Source organism: Psittacula echo (genome assembly GCF_963264785.1).
Source record: "Psittacula echo genome assembly, chromosome: 1".
NCBI classification, from domain to species: domain Eukaryota; kingdom Metazoa; phylum Chordata; class Aves; order Psittaciformes; family Psittacidae; genus Psittacula; species Psittacula echo.
In genome coordinates, this window is record NC_137735.1 from 122318356 (window position 1) to 122338037 (window position 19682).

Genomic DNA, 19682 nt, shown 5'->3' on the forward strand with positions numbered 1-19682 from the left:
TAGACTTGTCCTTTTGACACTGACAAAAAAAGACCTCAGCTTGCTCTCAGGGACAAAATGAAGGTGATGTGTAGTGTACACTGTGAACATGGATGTGAGATAACCTAATTCTGCTTCTGTCGAGATGTATCAAACATGAGGCATAGACCTGTGGCAAAATGGGCCTTTACGATTCAATTCCTCAATCTTATATAAGAAGAATAATAATTAAGAATAATATTGAAGAAGAGTAATTATTAAATTTATTGTAACCTTCAAGTTGTGGTGTGTGTACATGAACACAGTGTTCTTCCACAGCCAGTGATTTTCTGATGTTGTCGATGTCCCTCACAGGGACTGCGATTTAGAAAGACAGTTTTCTCAAATTCTCTTTCACTTTGGTCATCCAAAATAGTCCCTTCCCCATTTTTTTTTAGGTAACTACCAAAGATAAAAGTAGCTATTAACACAGTGAAAACACAGTGTTAATGTTGGGGTTTTTTGGTTTAAGTTGTTAGACAGAAAGAAAATGATCCGGCTTTCAACTTCCCCATGAAACTACTGCTTTCTGGACTATGGTTTATGACAATGCTTGGTACAGCATCTTAGCTAGAGGTTGTAGCTCTGGTGGAGAAAACTTGCTTTTACAATGTACCTGTGCTTTTCTGAGCATGCTTATCACATGAGATAATTCAAAAAAGCAGAACACAGGCACAGACCCAGAAATTCCACCTGATATACAAAAAACTAAAAATACCATCACTACAGCTTTTCCATTTTCATTGAGCTGCCACATGCCACAGGTTTATCGCTAAATGGAAGCACTCCGTTACATTGGTTTTGACCTTAAGTAAGAGGCAAAAAGTCATTATGAAAGAGGAAGGGTGATTTGATAAGCTGCATACCTCCACACTGCTTACATACACTTTTGGTTGTGTTTGACTTGTTTTGCTTCCTTTGTGTCCTCATCTGTTCAGGTGTCATCTTAAATGGTCAATTAGATTGGTTTGTGGGTTATTTTGTAGAAAAGCAAATACTGTTTGAAATCTCAATAAACCTATCGTAAAGGGCATAGATATCCAAAATGAGATAAAGACTTACAAATACTTCCAGTGGAGAAGAAAGAAAGATTACCAAAAGAGATTAAAAAGACCTAATTACATCCAACAGTTATAATTTGAAATTGGACACATTTATCTGAGAAATAACCCATTTTTAATGGAAGTGCTGTTAACCAGTTGATCAATTTCTGAAGCAAGCTGGAGGCTTGAAATTCACAGACCTTCCTAAAGACTCTGTAGTTCATGCAAAACTTACGATTACTACACAAATTACCAGATGAGATTCCATGGTTTATGCTGTACAAGAGGTTAAGGGTGACCAGAGTCCTTCCTGATCTTTGCAGCATGTAAAACATCCTTGTCCACTGACGTGATAGAAGTATGATCTGAACCGGGTGTTGAAGTACAGCTCTGGGGGTGTCTGTCCAGGCATATGAACCAATGCATTTCCCTCCACAAACAAAAATGTATTGTATTAAGAATGGAAAATATATGCAAAAGGTTGTGGGGAAGGAAAAAATGCCAAACGGAATGTGAAGAGGTAAAAATGATGAAAACAAAGTAGAAGGCAAAAAAAATACTCAACATGTTTGTGCTGGGAAGAGGGGAGGAGAGAGGCCAGCAGCTATGCTGAATAAAGCACATACACACAGACATGAGCTCTTCTCTCCATGATAGAAGACCAATTGAGATATTCCTTTTCACTTGATATCTTCAAAGGGAGAAGTATTAACTTCATCCTTTCCAACATATGAAGGCAATTAGGAAGACAGGGATTCAGCATAGTTGATGGCAGAAGCATCATACTGAGGTGTAAGTAAATAACAATTCTCTTTTGTAGCTTAGCTTCAGTTCTGCAATGATGCACACTTGCGTATTCCACTGACATGGCTACATAAATGCAGTGAAACCGATTATGTCTTCCTTGTACTGGTTATTCTCACTCTAGCTTTCCCCTCTGTACTGACTGTCAGGCTTCTGTCTTCCCTTCCTTGAAAGACTTCTTCCAAGGATAGATATACAATTCTCTTCTATGTTGAAGCAATAAAAAACATGACAGACAAACTAAAGAAACTAAACCCAATGTATGTGTTAAACATAATTTATCAGTCTCTTTGCAACTTGCTCCTTCATTGCACCCTTTAACCTGCTTACCTATGGCACTTAGGTTGTGACTTTTCATACTATTTCATCAGGGGGTGGAGCATTGAATACCTCTTGCAAAGTTAATGGAACAGAATCTTTTAATTAAATTGCCATTTTTAACACAGCTTCGAGAATTCAGCAGAAGAGATGCTGCATCATTCAGGTTGTAAACAGAATTCTGGTTGTAGCTGCCTTTATAAAACAGGCTGCTAAGTGCACTGTTATTTCTGGACCTCCTCCTAAAGCTTCACGTTGACTTAAATAGGCCAGCCCAGTCCTTGCTGCATTGTTATGAGTCCGTATGGATTAATTTTTGTTAAAAAGCTAGCTTCTCAAGTACCTTTATGGCATCCCCCTTCAGTAATGCTAAGCCAGCTGTTTTGCATCCCAGCTGAATGCATGGAGATGAGGACCATCCTCATCACAGTAATACCCACTGCATCTGACTCACTACAGCTCCTGCTAGGAGAAGTAATAAAAGGTACATTTCTCTGTGTCAGCAAGAGCTGCCACACTACGAGGAGGAATAATTTCCAAGTTCAGATTTTCTATTTGTAATTTTCCTCCCTCACTTTTTCCGTAGTTTTTGAGTACTTTGGAAGAATAACTTGAGATTACGGTGTCTGAGAAGACTACCTGCCGAAGCTGAAAAAGTCTGAGATCTGTATTCCTGCTTTCAGGAGTATTTCTTGATGGGAGCATTGTATTATCTGAACCACAGGAAGGAGGAAACAAAGCTGAATCCATCTAGCTCCACAGTGCAAATGAGAGCTGTGTGAACAAACCCGTCTGCAGCATGCTTTTACTCAATGCATGTTCAGTGAACAGACGCCAACAATCTTAGTAGAAATCACTGAAATTATCTGAAACATTACCATTCACCTTCCAGCTGCAGCTTTGCATCTTGAAACATTGACATTTCACCTGTAATTTAATCTCTATAATTAATGAACTGTGGAAACTCTTTTTCCCTAGGCACTAGACCGTCACACTGTGTATGGAGTCTGTCAGCAAATAATACTACTAAACACCCATGAAGTCTTTTAGACACTCTAAAAAGAAATAGCTGTGCATATGAAAATAGATATACAGCTCCTTTTAAAACTAGTAACATACAGTAACCATACAGATGCTATAATGAGCAGCTGGCTGTAGGTGGCCCTGCTTGAGCAAGGATGTTGAACAAGATGATGTCCAGAGGTCCCTTCCAGCTGCAACCAGCCTGTTATCCTGCAATATGTTCATTGTCTTTCCTCAGCTCATTTATATTACACAGTGATGTCTTTTGAAATGCTTCATCTGTTATAGTCAACAAAGATCACTGTTTTGAAAGATTTCTTTAGTAAATATTCTAATGGATATTTCAAATACTTATCATTAAATTCTGCATCTTTATCTTCTTTTGTGCTGAGTGATATTTAGTCCAAATAAGGAAATCTCCAGAAGCGCTTAGAAGGACAGCTGACGGATAGCATTGTTAGATCCAGGAGAATCACTATATGTTAAAAATGTAAACATGTTGTCTGTAATCAGATGTACAGACAACAGTAAGCACTGAAAGGAAGGATTTTATAAAACCATTTCAATTACTTGTCACATGCAGTGGATTGAACAAGAAGCTGTATCCACTCTGAAGGGTTTAAATGCTACCAAATTTAGTTTGAGAACAAAGAGATTTTCAGTTTATCTGTTCTGTGTACATAGAAGAGGCGGCAGAATGGATTCATTGTGCACAAATCGTGGCTAAGGTGGTTCTGAGAACAGCATAGATAAAGGGGTTAGTGTGGCTACAGGCAAACAAGGATTAGTGGGCTTTTTGTGCATTGCTAGAATGAGCAATGGTTTGATCTGAACCCTACAAAGAGTTTAAGGGGCTTGGTGAAACAGGTACAGTTAATCTGTATTGGGTTGCTAAACTGGCTTAATAATAAGTTATTTAAGTGTATGTTTTATCCTTCTTAAACTCAAGTTACATTAAACATTAGGTAACATTCAGATAGGAGAATTTACAACTGCCTCGAGCGGACATTCGAGACTGGTCACATGGGTCTCTTATAGTGAATGAGATTTGGCATGCAAGACTTCTTTTCCTAAGAACTGAGGTATAGATCTTATGATCACTGATAACTCTTTGCAGAACACCATTTTAAATCTGTTAGCACTGAGAATTTACAAATTTATCGAAGGATTATATGACATTATTGGTCATTTTTTTCAGAATTTTTGAGTCAGTTTATTCTTTTTTAACATACTAGTTTAATCACACACTAATGAGTTTGTTCCTTCATCAGGATGCAAATTAGTTATCAGGATCTTGAATATTATGAAGCCTACCAGCTAGATACTGGTAGGATGCAGACAATATGGAGTTGTATGACATCAAACCTATCAAATAATCACATGAACTTGTGATTATTGGCTCATCTTCATGATGCTCTACCTTAGTAATCAATATTTTAAAGAACTTTTTAGTACCTCTTCCTATATCTGATGTATTGTGGGCTGGTTTCAAAGCAATTTAATGTCATAATAGATCAATAATCAAATATATGCTTTTAGGCATTATAGCAAACCACAGGATTTCTAGCTGTGCAAGCAAAACCAATGTGTAGAGTCTGCTTTCATGCTTTAAGATGAAGAGGAACCTGCAGATATCAAGAAAATACAGTAAATTATCAGTCATTCAATACATTATGGGTTTTGAAGTAACAAGTATTTAATGATTCATTACTGCAATTACACAGTATTCTCATATAATGTAGTAGTTGTTCTTATACAAGAATATGTCCTATGACATAATGCAATAAACATTGAACTGATCTGTTCAGGATAATGCTGAGTCTGTAGACTCAACCCATTTTTATGATGGCATCATCCAGTACAAAGACAGAACAAACAAGAGATGCTTTAGAGGCTATAAAAGAGCTTTCTTTTCCCATATTTTTAAAATTAAGGGCAAAATCCTGGCCTCTACTGAGGTCGATACCAATTTTACCAATGGAAGCAAGATTTAATTTCAAATGGAGAAAGCAGGATACTTTTCAGCTTGTTCCCTTTGTCCCAGTTTTCTTACTGGCCCAAGGTTTTCTGAATTAAGTCCTAGAATACTTATGTGCTGCCAATAGTCAAGACAATCATTTTACTATAGTTTGAAAGTGTTTAGCATATTTCTGATCTCTAAAATGGATTGCATTTGTTATGTCCTTTCCTTTTTTTGCCTTACCCTTGTGTATGATATTCCTCAAAAAAGGTTTTGGGATCAGTCACCTCAAACTTTTTACTCCGTAAGAGTGTTTGACTACCACTATGTTCGTCCACTGAGATCAGAAATGAGCCACATGTCTTAATTCCATCTAGATGTTTGTAGCAATATGTTCATCAGTGTTTAAATTTTATAATACATAACAATACATCATGTTTAGAGATATATTATTATGATACCGAATAACAAACAAGTCATCAGGACAGGGGAATACATACCAATGGGACAAGTCACTGTTTATAGGTCAGTTAAGTACAGGGTCTGACACCTTCTCTGCCAAATTAACATTTACATTACCAAAGAGGGAAGTTTTGGCATTTCTGCTAAATTATCACCAAATCAATGAAAGATAAATATATTTTGGAAAGTATGATTGAATCTGCACTTCAAAAGGACCCTAAGGAAGAGATTGCTGTAAAAGCTAACACACTTTATCAGCAGAGGTTCTCTCTGAGGAATTCAGCCTGAGTCATAAGGCACATGAAAAGATAAAATTCCCAATGAAGCTGGGTCAAGAAAAAGCCCAAAGTAAATCAGCAGCGTATAAGAACATTTCGTTAGATTTGGTAGCTTTATAAGAAAATTAAAGAAAATGTTTTGTTTGTTTGCATTCACCTTTTGTCTCTCAGGGAAAAAAAAATTGTATGTTCTATGCAAATATTTTTATATTTTGAGTTTGCTTTCAAAATAACTGGCTAGTGTTAAGGCATATTTTGATATTTTTTCATCTAAGAGTGTGATAAATCCAGAGAACAAAGATGGCATGAGAGAGTCTTTTCCTTTCTCTTTACTGAAGATGTTTAAAAGGGAGAGTTAAGGACCAGAGAAAGTGGGCCAAGAGGGTATACAAGGAAAAAAAAAAAACCACAAAACCACAATAGACAAAGTAGTACATATTGGCAGTGTTGATTTTATGCCATTTATGTGAATGTACAATTCGTTTCTGAAGGATAATCTTACCCATTGTCCCTGTCTGACCTACCAGGCTGCTAGCCCTTGTTGCCATTCCTAGCTGTGGTTGGTGGAAACCAGTACTGTGACCTTTCTCCAAAATTTAATTTAATTTAATTTAATAATTTTGGCTCCTATTCTTAGGCAGCTGTATGCTGAGCCACCTACTGTTTCTTTTCTTTTTTTTTTTTTTCTAACATCAGTCTCCTAAATCTTAAATTCATAGGAAAGTTCGAAGAACAAAACTATTGTTGGAGATGAAGATACCACTCAAATCTGTTCAGATCATTTATATTCAAATCAGTTGCCTAGAGACACTAAGTTTTGATGATACAGAGCCTAGCTGTCCCGGTTTTGGGAAATGACTTGCTAGAAGTGGGAAGAGAATCATGTTGGAAGATGTACAGTTAAATTTGCAAAGTGTTATGAGAAACACAGTTTGATGTTCACCGTAAACCTAGGCATGCACAAGTTTAGCAGACACTTGACTATGCAATTGTATGAATACAGCATTAATGAACCATAGTCTCACAAGGGAAAGGAACTGTCCTGTCTGGGTTAATATAAAGTCCTTGTTTTGCTTCTATAATTAATTTAATTTTATTTTCATGAACATTTTAGGTGTATCAATACATGCATGAAACCATAACTGTTAATGGCTGCCCCGAATTCCGAGCCAGGGCCACTGCAAAGGTAGGATACGTGCAACTGTTGAAATACGTGTTACTAAAGTGACCTAGTAATTGACTGTGCGCGTGTGTGTTTCAGGTATTCGTGTGTACACTGTAAGAAAATTTAGACATCAGTGGCAGCCCAGAGTCTAGAACCAGTGCTACTTCCCAGGTAACAATCATAATGGCAAATTTCAACCTTTATGCTGCTTCTGTAGCTTAAGAAAAGAGAATGATTTTATGAAATTTGATGCTTTTTGAAAAGTTGCTTTGCAAAAGCAAACCATAGATTTGGTTCATTCTGCAGAAGCCTGCCTGCAACAACCAATATTTTAACGGACTATTTTCCCATACATCTCATCCAGAGAGGACACAGTGATTTGGGAGATGGAAACTAAACAGTCAAAATCCCACTTTTAACTGATGGGAACTGTAGGTATTGAGCAAGTGGTAAGGCTGAACATTGACAAAAAATAGCCTGATCAAGAGACTCCACAGCCAAAAGCAAGCCCATTTTTTCTGATGCATTACCTTTTTTAATAAAATATATTTTTTTAAATATTATTTTAATAAAATATATTGGCTCTTTGTCCGTGTAGACTCACCTTTCTCATATCCTTAGACCATGACATTACTACTACTACTAAAATGATAGTTTTCTAAGGGAATTCACACAACCATGAAAGAACCCATTTTATGCGCCCATATGATCTGTATTTCCATAACATGCACAAAGAGAGATGCTTCCAAACAGGGAGATCCACCATGGTTTTGGTTTTCCCATCATCATTTTGTACTTCACACCATCTTATAGGGTGTTGTAGCAGATTCTGTGCAAGACAGGTAAACCCACAAAAGCCATGAATCTGCTTTAGACATATTTTTTATGGGCCTACTCCTGTGAAGTTAGTAACAAAACTCCCTGAAATCCTAATGGAACTAAGATTTTAGTTACATATTTATGTTAAGAGATTTTAATTTAAAGCTATATCAGAAGATGGAGGTTAGGAGTGTGTTACGAAATTATTTCTAGAGAGAAGCATGCTGCACAATAGCCAGCAGATAACCTAACATACACTAAATTGTAGTGTATTTTCCTTACTAAATAGAATATTCTTTTCTGTAGGCTGTTCTGATTTTAACTTTCTTCTAATCGAAAGTTAATGGTGAATGTGAATTTGTAAGGTCTGTGGTTCTATTTACAGAAATGTGTATGTGAAATCCTGATTTTTCTACACTGCAGGTAAACAGAAATTTTTGCTACGTTGTATAGTAAACAACACAGAGAAATCCAATTAGTGTTTGCCATTCTCATTTCTTATTCATATAGAACAGCAGGTTTTCAGAGCAATGTTTCAATATCGCAATATTTCCTGGTTATTTCTGGGCTGTCTGCATTGCATTCTCCTAGTGCATTCATGTCTGACATAAAATGTATGCATGATGACAAGGTCTGCATGTGCAAAAAACATGTAACTGACAATGATCCATTATGTCACATCATCCACTAGCTTCTATTAAGCATAACCATTATCAGGATGCTCAAAAAACATCAGCGTAATGCAGAACTGTTTGAGCAGTTTGGAGTGCAAACACACGTTGAAAAGGATAAAAGATTTTCATATAGTTTATGTCATGGTTTACTAAGATCCATAAGTAGGAAAATACTTGTAGTGAAAAATAAAGTATAAGATGTAGTATTTTTCTGGATTCAAGCTTTACAGTTTGTTGGTCTTTAATTTTTTCTAAAGTAAGACTAACAATATAGGATTTTTCTAATTGATTTGTAAATCCATTGTCTGAAGATTTAATTTTTCAACAAAAGCTTTGATGCAATTATATTATAAAAAAACAATATTCCTGTTTCAGGAATTAGTTCATTTGCAAGATTTCATAAAGATTATAAATTAAACTTTTCAAAATAAGAATATCCTTTTAAGACTTTTTTCTGTGCCCAAAGAATAAAATAAATAATTTGGTACCTCTAAAAGCAGAGAAGAGAGTTAACAATGCAGTTCATGCACTTTATTTCAACTAGGAACACAGTAGAGATCACATTATATTATTCCACAGTAATAATTTTTTTCCCTGTGAAAAGGCAAATAAGAAATGCACTAGTGATCATAAATGTTCACCATCACAGTCAGGCTTCCCGGTGCCTACCTGTGGCTCTGCTGCTAACTTTCTGCGTTATCTTTGACAAGTCACCTGAACTCTCTACTCCTCTGCTTACTCCTTTATTTCAAAAGCATTGGCATGGAACTTAAAATTTTTAAAATGCTTTCAGAGAATCAGAAAAAGCCATAGTAAGATACTGAAATGTTTTCACAGAAACTAATTCTTCCTGCAAATGAACAACAGAGTTGTTTGCTAGTACTGTTCTCCCTACATAGTCAAATCACTTGTTTTTTTCTTCCAGGCAACAGTTGCTGCTTTTGCTGCAAGCGAAGGCCATTCACATCCGCGAGTGGTCGAGCTGCCAAAGACTGATGAAGGCCTGGGCTTTAATGTCATGGGAGGAAAGGAACAAAATTCACCTATTTACATTTCTCGCATCATTCCTGGTGGAGTGGCAGAAAGGCATGGAGGGCTCAAACGTGGGGACCAGCTGCTTTCGGTTAATGGAGTGGTATGTGGAAATTTTTTTTATTATAGTTTTCATTTTCATCTGGATTTTCATTTTTCACAGCTGTTCTAATACTATGATTCAAAATGCAGCCACTTGAAACAAGAATTAGCTCTGTGAGAGATCTTCAGTGTGCATTTGTGGTGCAGTGAGGCAAAGCTGCTTCAACAACTTCGTGCCACTGTAGTTTCTGTTGTAGTGGAGGGTGCTTGAAGAGCTTCATTTCAAATCCACACCACATGCTCAATTTCCAAGGAAGCTATGTCTTTCTTAATTGGTAATTTTGCAAATTCCTTTCGCATTAAAAGTGTAATAGCAAACTGTCATTCTTGCTGTAGCCTCTGAGGCAATCAGCCCTTTCCAAGCACAGTAATGCGTCAGTGGCACTTGTGCAGTCTTGTGACCTTCACAGCCTTTGAACACACAATCACAAGAAATTTGGTAAGCCCATTTGGTGCTGATTTGCAGTGGAAAGTACGTTCTAGAATTCTTTCAGTGACATTCATCCTGCTATGGTACTTTTGTCAGAAAAATTCAGCTGTACAAATGTAAACATACAGGTAGCATGTATTCTTACTAAAAAGGTACATTTTTTACATAGTTGTTTTTCATGTAAGTCAATACTTCAGGTTTTTTTTGCAGCACTTTCACTGTAAATGTCAATATGGTGGTAAAAATAAAAGGGCTGTTGGAATAGAGAGGAAAAATAAGGCTCTGACTACGTGATATGGGTCAAATTATGCCTTTCATTTTGCTTTTAGTTCCCGTTTACAAGGGAATGTAAAGTACTAAAAAGGTAAGAATACTCATTCATATAACCCTACACTTCCCTTAAAGAAAACATAATTATTCTTCTTGCAAAACCTCCTTCTAAACTTCGTATTTAAATGCACCAAAGGCACATAAGAGCGATTCCTGAATCCAGTCAAAAATGCGAGACTTTCCAACTTAAACTTCTTTGTTGCAAACCCATAAGGAATGGAGGAAATACTGTTTTCTGCATGCTTTCATGTTGTCATCTGTTTCTATCAACAACAGCTATTCCTTTCCTCTTTAAATACAATATCAGTGCAGTACTTTGGACTTTTTGCCACTTCTTTTATCAACCATCATGTTCTCAAAAGCGAAATAATAGGTCTGAAAGCTTGCTTTACCTAGTACACAATGAGAAAGAGAAGATACAAAACTAAAAAGAAAAGCCACTGAAAAGATTATTTAGTCTCAGGGAAAAAGAAATCAATTGAACATTTAATAAAGTAAATTGCCTGAACTTCTCTAATTGGAAGTAGATCAAATGATTTTGTTGTTGTTCAGCACTTCTTTCAATAGGTGAATAAAAAGGCAGCGCAAAAGAGCTTATATTCAGTAACTAATGGATGGTTCTTGAAAAATCATTTTACTGTCAACAGCATCTAGCAAAACACCAGGGAGGAAAGTGGTGAACCTTCAGGTGTCAAGATATATTGAATCTGATTCTGTTTTGCTGTTTGAAGAGAGTATCTATTTCATGATACTCTGTTCAAATAACTTCATGAAGTGCTCTAGAATATATATTAAGCTAATGTAGCAAAAAACCCCACAGTATAAAATTCCCAATTGCATGTAGGCACACAAGAAAGTTGAACTAGAGATGCAACAGAAATATTTTTGTGTTTAGAGTGTAAACAACAAAATCTGAAGCTTAAATTACAGTTGCATACTTGAAATAATGCCTACGAGCAACTGTTCGTAAACCAATCTTGGGCTGAATTAAGCCCATACAATATAATTTGTAAAAAGGCAAAAATGAAAGAAGTGGTAATGTGTTTGCAGACAGCTTGAGACAGGAGGAGAAAGGTCTAAATTTAACATTGTTCACTGGGACTAGTTCACTCTGTGCTTCTCTTAATTTAGCTGGAGAAAGGCAAATAATATACAGTATGTACAATACAACAGACGGCTCAGCAGTAGAACATGAAATGAAAATGAAATATCTGTAACTTGTTTGTGCTCAGCAGTTGGTGGTTATCCAACTTTATAATTATCAACATAAAACTAGTGCTCTGTGTTCAGAATCCAGATTCAGTATCCCAGCATGACTGGGATGACTGTTCCTTGAGCTGTTTCATTGGTTGTTAAAAAAAAAGTGTTTTCCCATTATGGGAAATGGGGATTTTGTTACATACTTTTGCCCCACACCCCCTGAAAGTAAAGGAAATTGAAAGCAGTTAAGCTCGCAGATGGCTCAGCAAAGTCACTTGCTGGTGGCTTTTCATATCTGGCAAAGACTCTGCATTTGTCAGATACCTGGTGTGAGTCAGATATAGAAAGGGATGCAAAATAGGTTTATAACAGCTAATTTGTCACCCAAACATTTGTTTACAGATACCTAATAGAAATATTCTCTTCAGTTTCTCAGCTTTGTGGTTAACAGTCTGATTCTCTTTTTTTTTCTGTAAGAGTGTAGGATTATTTTCTTTTACATTTATGACAAGTCTGTGAACTTGGATGCAGTAATGGTTGGTGTTTCCCCACACCATATCTGCACTTCTTGTCTTTGCACTATTTTGCATCTTTCTTTTTTGATGCAATCTGCCAATGAAATAGTGGAAATAAAGGTGCAAGTATATATAAACATGTGTGATCTAAATTTACATATGAAAGATATATATTCCAAAACAAATTCTTAAATCCCATGTCTGGTGGCCAATTCTAAAGTAACGTGAGTGTCAGCCTCACAATGTCTCCAGTCAGCATAATCCAGTTAGCAAAATCCCTTGTATAGGCATGACTGACATCAACAGGAGTCCTTCACCCAACTCAAACTCAGAGGTTCGCAGAGGTAGAATTCAAACAGCAAAACAACTTCCTTTGCTGACATAAGCTCTTTTCCCTACTCCAAGAGGCTCTGCTGTTTCAGTTGTGCAGCTACCACTTTGCAGGTGAAGCATTTGGAATGCCTTGGAAATACGAGTGCAAGCAGCAATGAAGATATTAAGACCAAGTATAGCAATCATATTAATAGCAGCTGAAAACTGTAGTGCTTTAGACCTGAGTTTGGTGAGTTTGGATAGTAGGTTTCATATTTAGCAGTACTATCTTCTAGTTTGCCTTTTTCGTTTTGCAGTAGAGCAATAGGCTTAATTCTGTATCATTACTATTCAGGTCAATGGGGGGGTTCCATTGACCTGGATAGCACAAAGTCAAACCATTCATTTCTAATTAGAAAATACTGTCTGTAAACTAGAAGAACAGGGCTAGAGGCAAGTGGAAAAGAAAATGGGCGATCGTGAATTAGGTGCAGTTTACTGAGTTGTATGAAATACTAAAGTACACCACCTTCTTGGTCCCCTACAGAACAGATACAATCACAATTGCTTATTGATGTAAGTTAGAACCATCCAACTCTTCAAAAGCAAAGGAGTATTTTAGCTAGTTCACGTAGCTTACAACTTTTGTTCATAGCCTGTTCTAAGTTCATACGGTTGCACAGCAAAACTGATCATGACAACAATGAATACACTGTCATTTCCTCTGAATGTCCATGCCATGTGTCATATTGACCACAGTTAACAAGCAAAAATAAAATATAAAACAATGCCAGATTGTGTACAGTTCTTCTCAAGATAAGAACTGTGTTTCCAAAAGCTAGTCACAAAGCAATGAATTTTAAAAGATGGCTGGTTACAGGATGTGTATAGTTATGATCGCCTGAGCAGTTAGGTAGGGAATGTGGGGAAGAGGTTTTGATTTGTGTCTGTGACTTTTTCATTAAAACAATTTTTAAAATATCCTGTGCATCTATAACCTTTTATTTTAGCTTTCTTTCGAGCATTAGACACATTCACTGTTTCTTATGCAACAACAGTTTCCTCTTTTTCAAATATTTGTAAAGAAACTCTTTCCTTCTCCAAATTACCTTTTGGGTAGGAGTGCTTGTTCAGCAGATTTACCCAGTTACAAGTTCTAATGAACTTGGTCATCACAGATTATTCTTGAAGATCTTTGTAATAGGAGGCCTACAGGAGTAATTCTATGAACACACAGTTCAAAAATATGAAGTCATTTATTTGAACAATCAAATGCATATTTACTTCAAATTTTTCTCTGTTTCTAGTAATCATTTCAGCACCTGAAATGACATTCATTATTTCTTTAAATTGAATTAATATTTTCCAAGCATCTTAACATTTCTGTAAAAACTCTTGAGTCCAGTTACTTGACCCAGACACAAAATTATTCTGTGTTCGTATGTTGAATGCTATTTAAGAGAAAGAACATAAATAGCAAGGTTATAAGCTTGGATTGTGTTTTTTATATTATTTATGTAGAAGTGTATTGTGTATGCTTTTTGAAGCTTTTAAGTCATTATTTCAGGCTCATTGTGCACCACCACAGAAGTAATTCTTACTCAGTGTTCTTGCACAGTGCTACTCAGTCAAATAAGAGAAGTGAAAACAGAAAGGATTTTCTTACGATGATTGCTGTAACAATGCTCAGTTATTCTTTCTGCATGAATTGAGCTTCAGATATTTTTAATGCTGCTGCTTTTCTTTGGAAGCCTATGAGAATAGTTTAATTTTAAATAGCATGGTATACATAAGAGTTCTAAAACACAGGATGTCGTAAAACTTCGGTTTCTTTCATGTAGGAAGAAAATCACTTGTTTTTAAATGGTCTAAAATCCATGTGAAGATCGCAGTTGTGCAGGCTGTTTGTTGGTTTGTGGGGTTTTTTTGTATGCAGAGATGATTTTGTTTGTTGGAATGTGTCCTACAACACATGTAGGCAATCATACACCGCTAGAAAATTTAGTCCTTTCTCTTAAGGTGTGGAATAATTCATATGCTTGAAATCACCCCAGTCAGTCCGCTTAATGGTAGAAATTAAATACTCTTTTCACAGCTGAGTCCCCTCCCCCTTTTGGAAATTTACTGGTTTAAACAGTATTAACGTAGAAATCAGAGCTTGAGCCCCTTTGGGAATACTTTTGATTTCACAGAAGATACCATCTTACTATAAAACATTTTCCAGAAAGGGATGGAAAATATATATTCCCTCATCAATAACTTGGAGTGTTTCAGTTGTTAATGTTTGCTTACAACTAACCAAATAAAGACTAGTTTACTTCCAATAGCGAATCTGTGTCACATCAATGGTAAATGTGTGAGCAACACCATTAGCGGTCTAAGATGCGGGTTGCCCCTGGGAGCATGGTGTGCATACTCCTTTCAGCAGCTGCTTAATCACATGTTGTTCCCTGCAGGATCCCAACAGGGACAAGGCATAAGAAAGGAATTGCCATTTCAAAGTTGCAATTTCTTTATTTCTTACCCACATTTAGGTAGGATTTTCTTTTAGTACATTGCAAACAGTTTGTTTGTTTTCTTAAAGATTATTTTTGTTTACATAAAGGTTGTTGAGTATTTCCCCTGCTTTTCACACAGGTCAGGAATTAGGCTTGTAATGCAACCTAAAATAGGTGTGGGTTATTTAAAACATGGAAATGAACACATTCCCAGCATGTATAAATCTTCCTTAACACTTTCCCTTAATGGTCCCTTGAAAAATGGAAGGCGTGAAAACTTCCTAAAACCCCAACAGCCTTTCCATATGAAAACAGGACAGAGCCCTAGATCAAAGCAGCATTTTTGTTATTAAATCTGTTCTCTCTGCTCCCAGAGCGTGGAAGGAGAACACCATGAGAAGGCGGTGGAGCTGCTGAAGGCGGCCAAGGACAGCGTCAAACTGGTGGTACGCTACACGCCCAAGGTGCTGGAGGAGATGGAGGCTCGCTTCGAAAAACTGAGAACAGCCCGGCGCCGGCAACAGCAGCAACTGCTCATTCAGCAGCAGCAGCAGCAGCAAACGGCACAGCAAAACCATATGTCGTAGGTGAGAGGATCCATTGGTCTTCCCTAAAGCCCGCTGACAGTACCCTGCCTGGGCCAGCAGTTATCTGGGGCTCAGTGGTCTGTCAGGGCAGGGCCTGGCCACAGGGCCAATCCCCAGCCAGGAGCAGGGCAGCTGGTTGGGTGAGGGGGCATTGGGTATCAGGCATCTCCCTGGGGAGAGGGATAAGATGTGGGCCTGGCTCAGGGAGACCCATGGGCAGGGCAGGGCTGCAAGGAGCTGGACACCGGCCCTGCTGTGGTGTCCCTGGGGCAGGGACTGATGGCCCTGGGGGGCAGAAATGGGGTGTTGGGCTGTGGACAGGGTGGGAGAGCCCCAAGGGAGATAGTCAGGGGACTGGAGGTTCCCTCAAGGCCCTGTCAGGCATCTACTGTGACAAGGATGAGGAGAGCCTATTCTTCAGTACATTTCCACGTGTTCTGTCCAAGTAAAAATGCATTTTGAAAATAGGTGAAAGGCCCTAAGAAATTCTGGAGCCAGTTTCCAACTAGTAACCCCAAGATTAATAACCACTGTACAGTTCTGGCTTATCTGCAGGCAAGACTGTGTAAGAAGCCTGTAGTTACTGGGAACATTTTCTAAATTAAAAACCAGAACCATTTATGACAAGGAAGAATATGCTACCAGAGTTGGACATAGTTCAACTAGTGTGTTACCACTCTGCAGCAGTTCATCGAGTTTTGCTGCTAGTACGTGAAGAAAAGTCTTCCTAGTCCCTTCCCTGTTACAGGAAACCCGAACTGTGGTTAACCCACAGGGAACCTGCAAGTCCTTATTGCTTGGCTCCAGTCTGGTAGGAAGTATTTCATTCACTCTTGGCTGACATTCAATATGACAATAGCTTCCGAGAGGCTTCCAAGTTTCCCAGTGTAGTCAGAACACATGGTATGTGAGGTAAAGACAGATTCTCTATATATTCAGTTTTTCTGAAATCAGTGGGAGTTTGTGACATGAATGCATTTAAAGATAGGCTCCATATGCACGAATGAAATCAATGTCCCAATGACTTACATCACAATCCTCAGGCAGGCGGTATAAACAGTAGTATTTCGTGATGTAAGTTTTGGGTTTCCATGTAAAATGAGGCCATTGCAGGAGACAAACATACAAACAGCACAGACTCATGAAGCTTTTCATTTTTTTTTTTTGTTATCTAAAGCTTTTAATTAGCAAGTTAAGATATTTTTACTGATTTAAAATTTTTCTTTAAACTGGAATGGAAGAAAGGCAGGCAGGTACAGCCAGCAACTTAATTCCTTCAGCTTGCTCTGAGAAATTTGTTTCTTTAATTCTAGGCTATTCTCAAGAAAAAAAAAGCCTCGATCAACAGTTCAGTAATCAAGCAACCAGAGCTGTACTTCAGTATTCCAGCAAAAGGGAACAACTACAGGAACATGAACCAGAATTCACCTGGAGAATGTGCAGTACGAGAATAATATAGTTAAGACAGCCATAGGAAGGGTACCTTCATGATAAGGTTTTTCAGCACACAGCAGTCACAGATGCATACTATTTCTGTGACTCTATTCCTAATGAAAACAGCATGATAGGTAAACCCTGTGAAACAGAAAAGTCCAGGGCTTCCAAATAATTGTGTTTGATCTAATCTTGCACTCCTTACTCTCAGAAATTGGCCAGTTGGCTTTCTCTACTCACTGAAAGTTTCATTTTAAGGAGATCAAGATTGGCTGCTTTTGGGGACAGAATCTTACTCTACAGTTATCTCCAGAAATTAACAACTACATCAGTTCAAAATTTTGCCACAGACATCAAACTCATACATCACGCTTCATAGCCTCTTTGTACTATATATTGTAGAGCAGTTTTAACCTAACTTCCTATTTATAATTTTCAATTTTCCCTCTGGAAATAGCAATTTACTATATTTATAAAAGTATTCCATTTGTAGAAGCAATTGGCTTTTTACTCTTGGTGTTTCCATATATTTTATTATGCATCAACAGAGTGACAAAGTTTTAGGTCAACTTTGATTTTATTAGTAGTAAAGTTAGGGAATCCTAGAATGTATTTTTAAACGTAGGTATTGCTTGTATCTATTATAGTAACTATTCAGAAATCTATAAGTGGATATATATTATATATTTATTCCATAAAATGTATATTGTCTGAATGTACCTGTTAGAGAAGTAGGGTCTTTGCTTAGCATGCATTGCAAATGTAGTAAGCTAATGTTAGCAAAAGACCAAGCTTTGTATGGCAGATATTACTGTGGTAGCATAATCTCAGCTTTTCTGTATTCTTTAATTTATTTTTCAGTCTAATGTTAATATATTTTAAAGAGGAGGAAATGTAAGTTGTTTCTTTTAAGACTTGCACATTATCATTTAAATCAATTTGAAGTTAGAGTTCTGACTTTTTTTTTTAATCAGATGGAATTGGAATGTGCAAACAAAATATATAACTGAGTTCTTAAGTTTACATGTCTGCTTTTCCAAAGAAAATAGTTGAAGCTGGAAGGCTATAATTGTCATCTACTTTCATGAACGTAAGAAAAATGGAACCCGGAATTATAGGAAAATAATAATTTTCAGCATGCCGTCTATGCTTCATTAGAAAAGACTGGGGGAGAAAAGAAGCTTGGGGGAGAAAAGAAGCTTAGGGGAGAACTTTGCAGTCCTTGCATGTTGGAAATTCCAGCTGATGTCAGTGGAAGTTTAGTAACAGGAGGAATGTAGAAATGGTCTGAACCCATGTTCTGGTCGTGAACTTGGAACAGATCAGAAACAATTAATATTTGTTTCTGACTAAAATGATCTGTTCTCAAATGGAGCAAGGCAAAGCAAAACAGGGAAAATTGGCAGTATCATAGCCAATGTTGGAAACTAAATGCAGGCTGGCCAACAGTTTTGACAGTGTTTGATTAGTGTAAGTAGCCATTGAAGGGAAATAACTGTATTTTTAAAACCAAACAGCATGGATTCATCCAGAGAAGCCTCATTTTATACAAAGAAGTAATTCTATCCAGTGATCTACTGGTGACAATATCAATTAAGATAGTTGGGTTTGAGAACTACCAGAATTAAAGATGAAATATATTGTATTGTGCTCTGCACGGTGTCTTTTTATACTTAATAAAATTGTATGTACCTATTTTAAAACTGTATTCTCAAACAGACACTGCTATTAATATTGACAGTATATAAATTGTTATTATGACTGCATACAACTGTTCTGTATTTTATCAGTATGATTTGGATTACACTGAAAGCTGCATTTTCAGACACCAACTATTCAGATTTAGTCAGCCCACTGTACTGCATTTTTCCAAAATGTCTCTCCACCTCCTCCCCTCCTCTTCCTCAAAAAATTTAGATTTGATGGAGTGGAATGTGCTGATTAATAAATTTCAATAATAGAATATCATTCATATAGTGAAGCATATCAAATCCATTTTCATATCTTATGATTCAATAAATTATTTATACATACTAAAATTAACATTCTAGTCTTTGCCAACATTTAAAAATAAGGTCAAAGAAAAATGTAAATGAAATACAACTGTCAATGAATTTCAGGTGGAAGCAGGAAGAAATAACTTTCTAAGGGTCACTTTTCATGCCCCTTACTGATCAATAAAACATATAGCCACTTAATGACAGAATAATCTATGCCCCTAAACCTATCATCCATATTTAGTTGTATGTAGTCCTTTCCTTTGTGATTTAAATGTCTTTGGTCCTGATGCAGTAAGGCACTTCCACACGTGTGTTGATGAATTAGGACCAAAAAGAAGTGCAGAGAGGAAGACACTTTCACAGGCCTGCAGGTACTTGCGCATCGCATTTTAACTAATTCGTCTCCTGGAATTTGTTGTTTCACCACACTGAATTGATATTCCTTCAGTCAGCTTAGGGAGTTTATTGCTTGCATTTACCCTTAGGACTCCCTCATGTTTCTCTGCACTGGCAGCAAACTGAGGTGGGACATCTAAGAAGTCTTTTCTGTCTCTTTTACAAGAACCAAAGGGATGCCATGTGATTTTTACAAGCTCATGCATCGTGTTCACTTATGCCAGAGGTCCAGTGGTAAGATCTAATAATAGAGATTCAGGGTTGGTGGCGTTTATGTACTGA

General features: G+C 37.0%; 1 protein-coding gene across 1 annotated transcript in view; it reads left to right on the top strand.

Annotated features, from left to right (window-relative positions):
• LIN7A (lin-7 homolog A, crumbs cell polarity complex component) overlaps positions 1–15570 on the top strand; it is a gene marked incomplete at both ends in the record, with an annotated part of 44073 nt that extends 28503 nt beyond the window's left edge. The window contains 3 exons of the mRNA XM_080626198.1: positions 7021–7092; positions 9490–9699; positions 15358–15570. Of these exons, the coding sequence (XP_080482324.1) occupies positions 7021–7092; positions 9490–9699; positions 15358–15570 (495 nt within the window). The remainder of the gene's footprint in view (positions 1–7020; positions 7093–9489; positions 9700–15357) is intronic.
• Positions 15571–19682: the final 4112 nt, after the last annotated feature.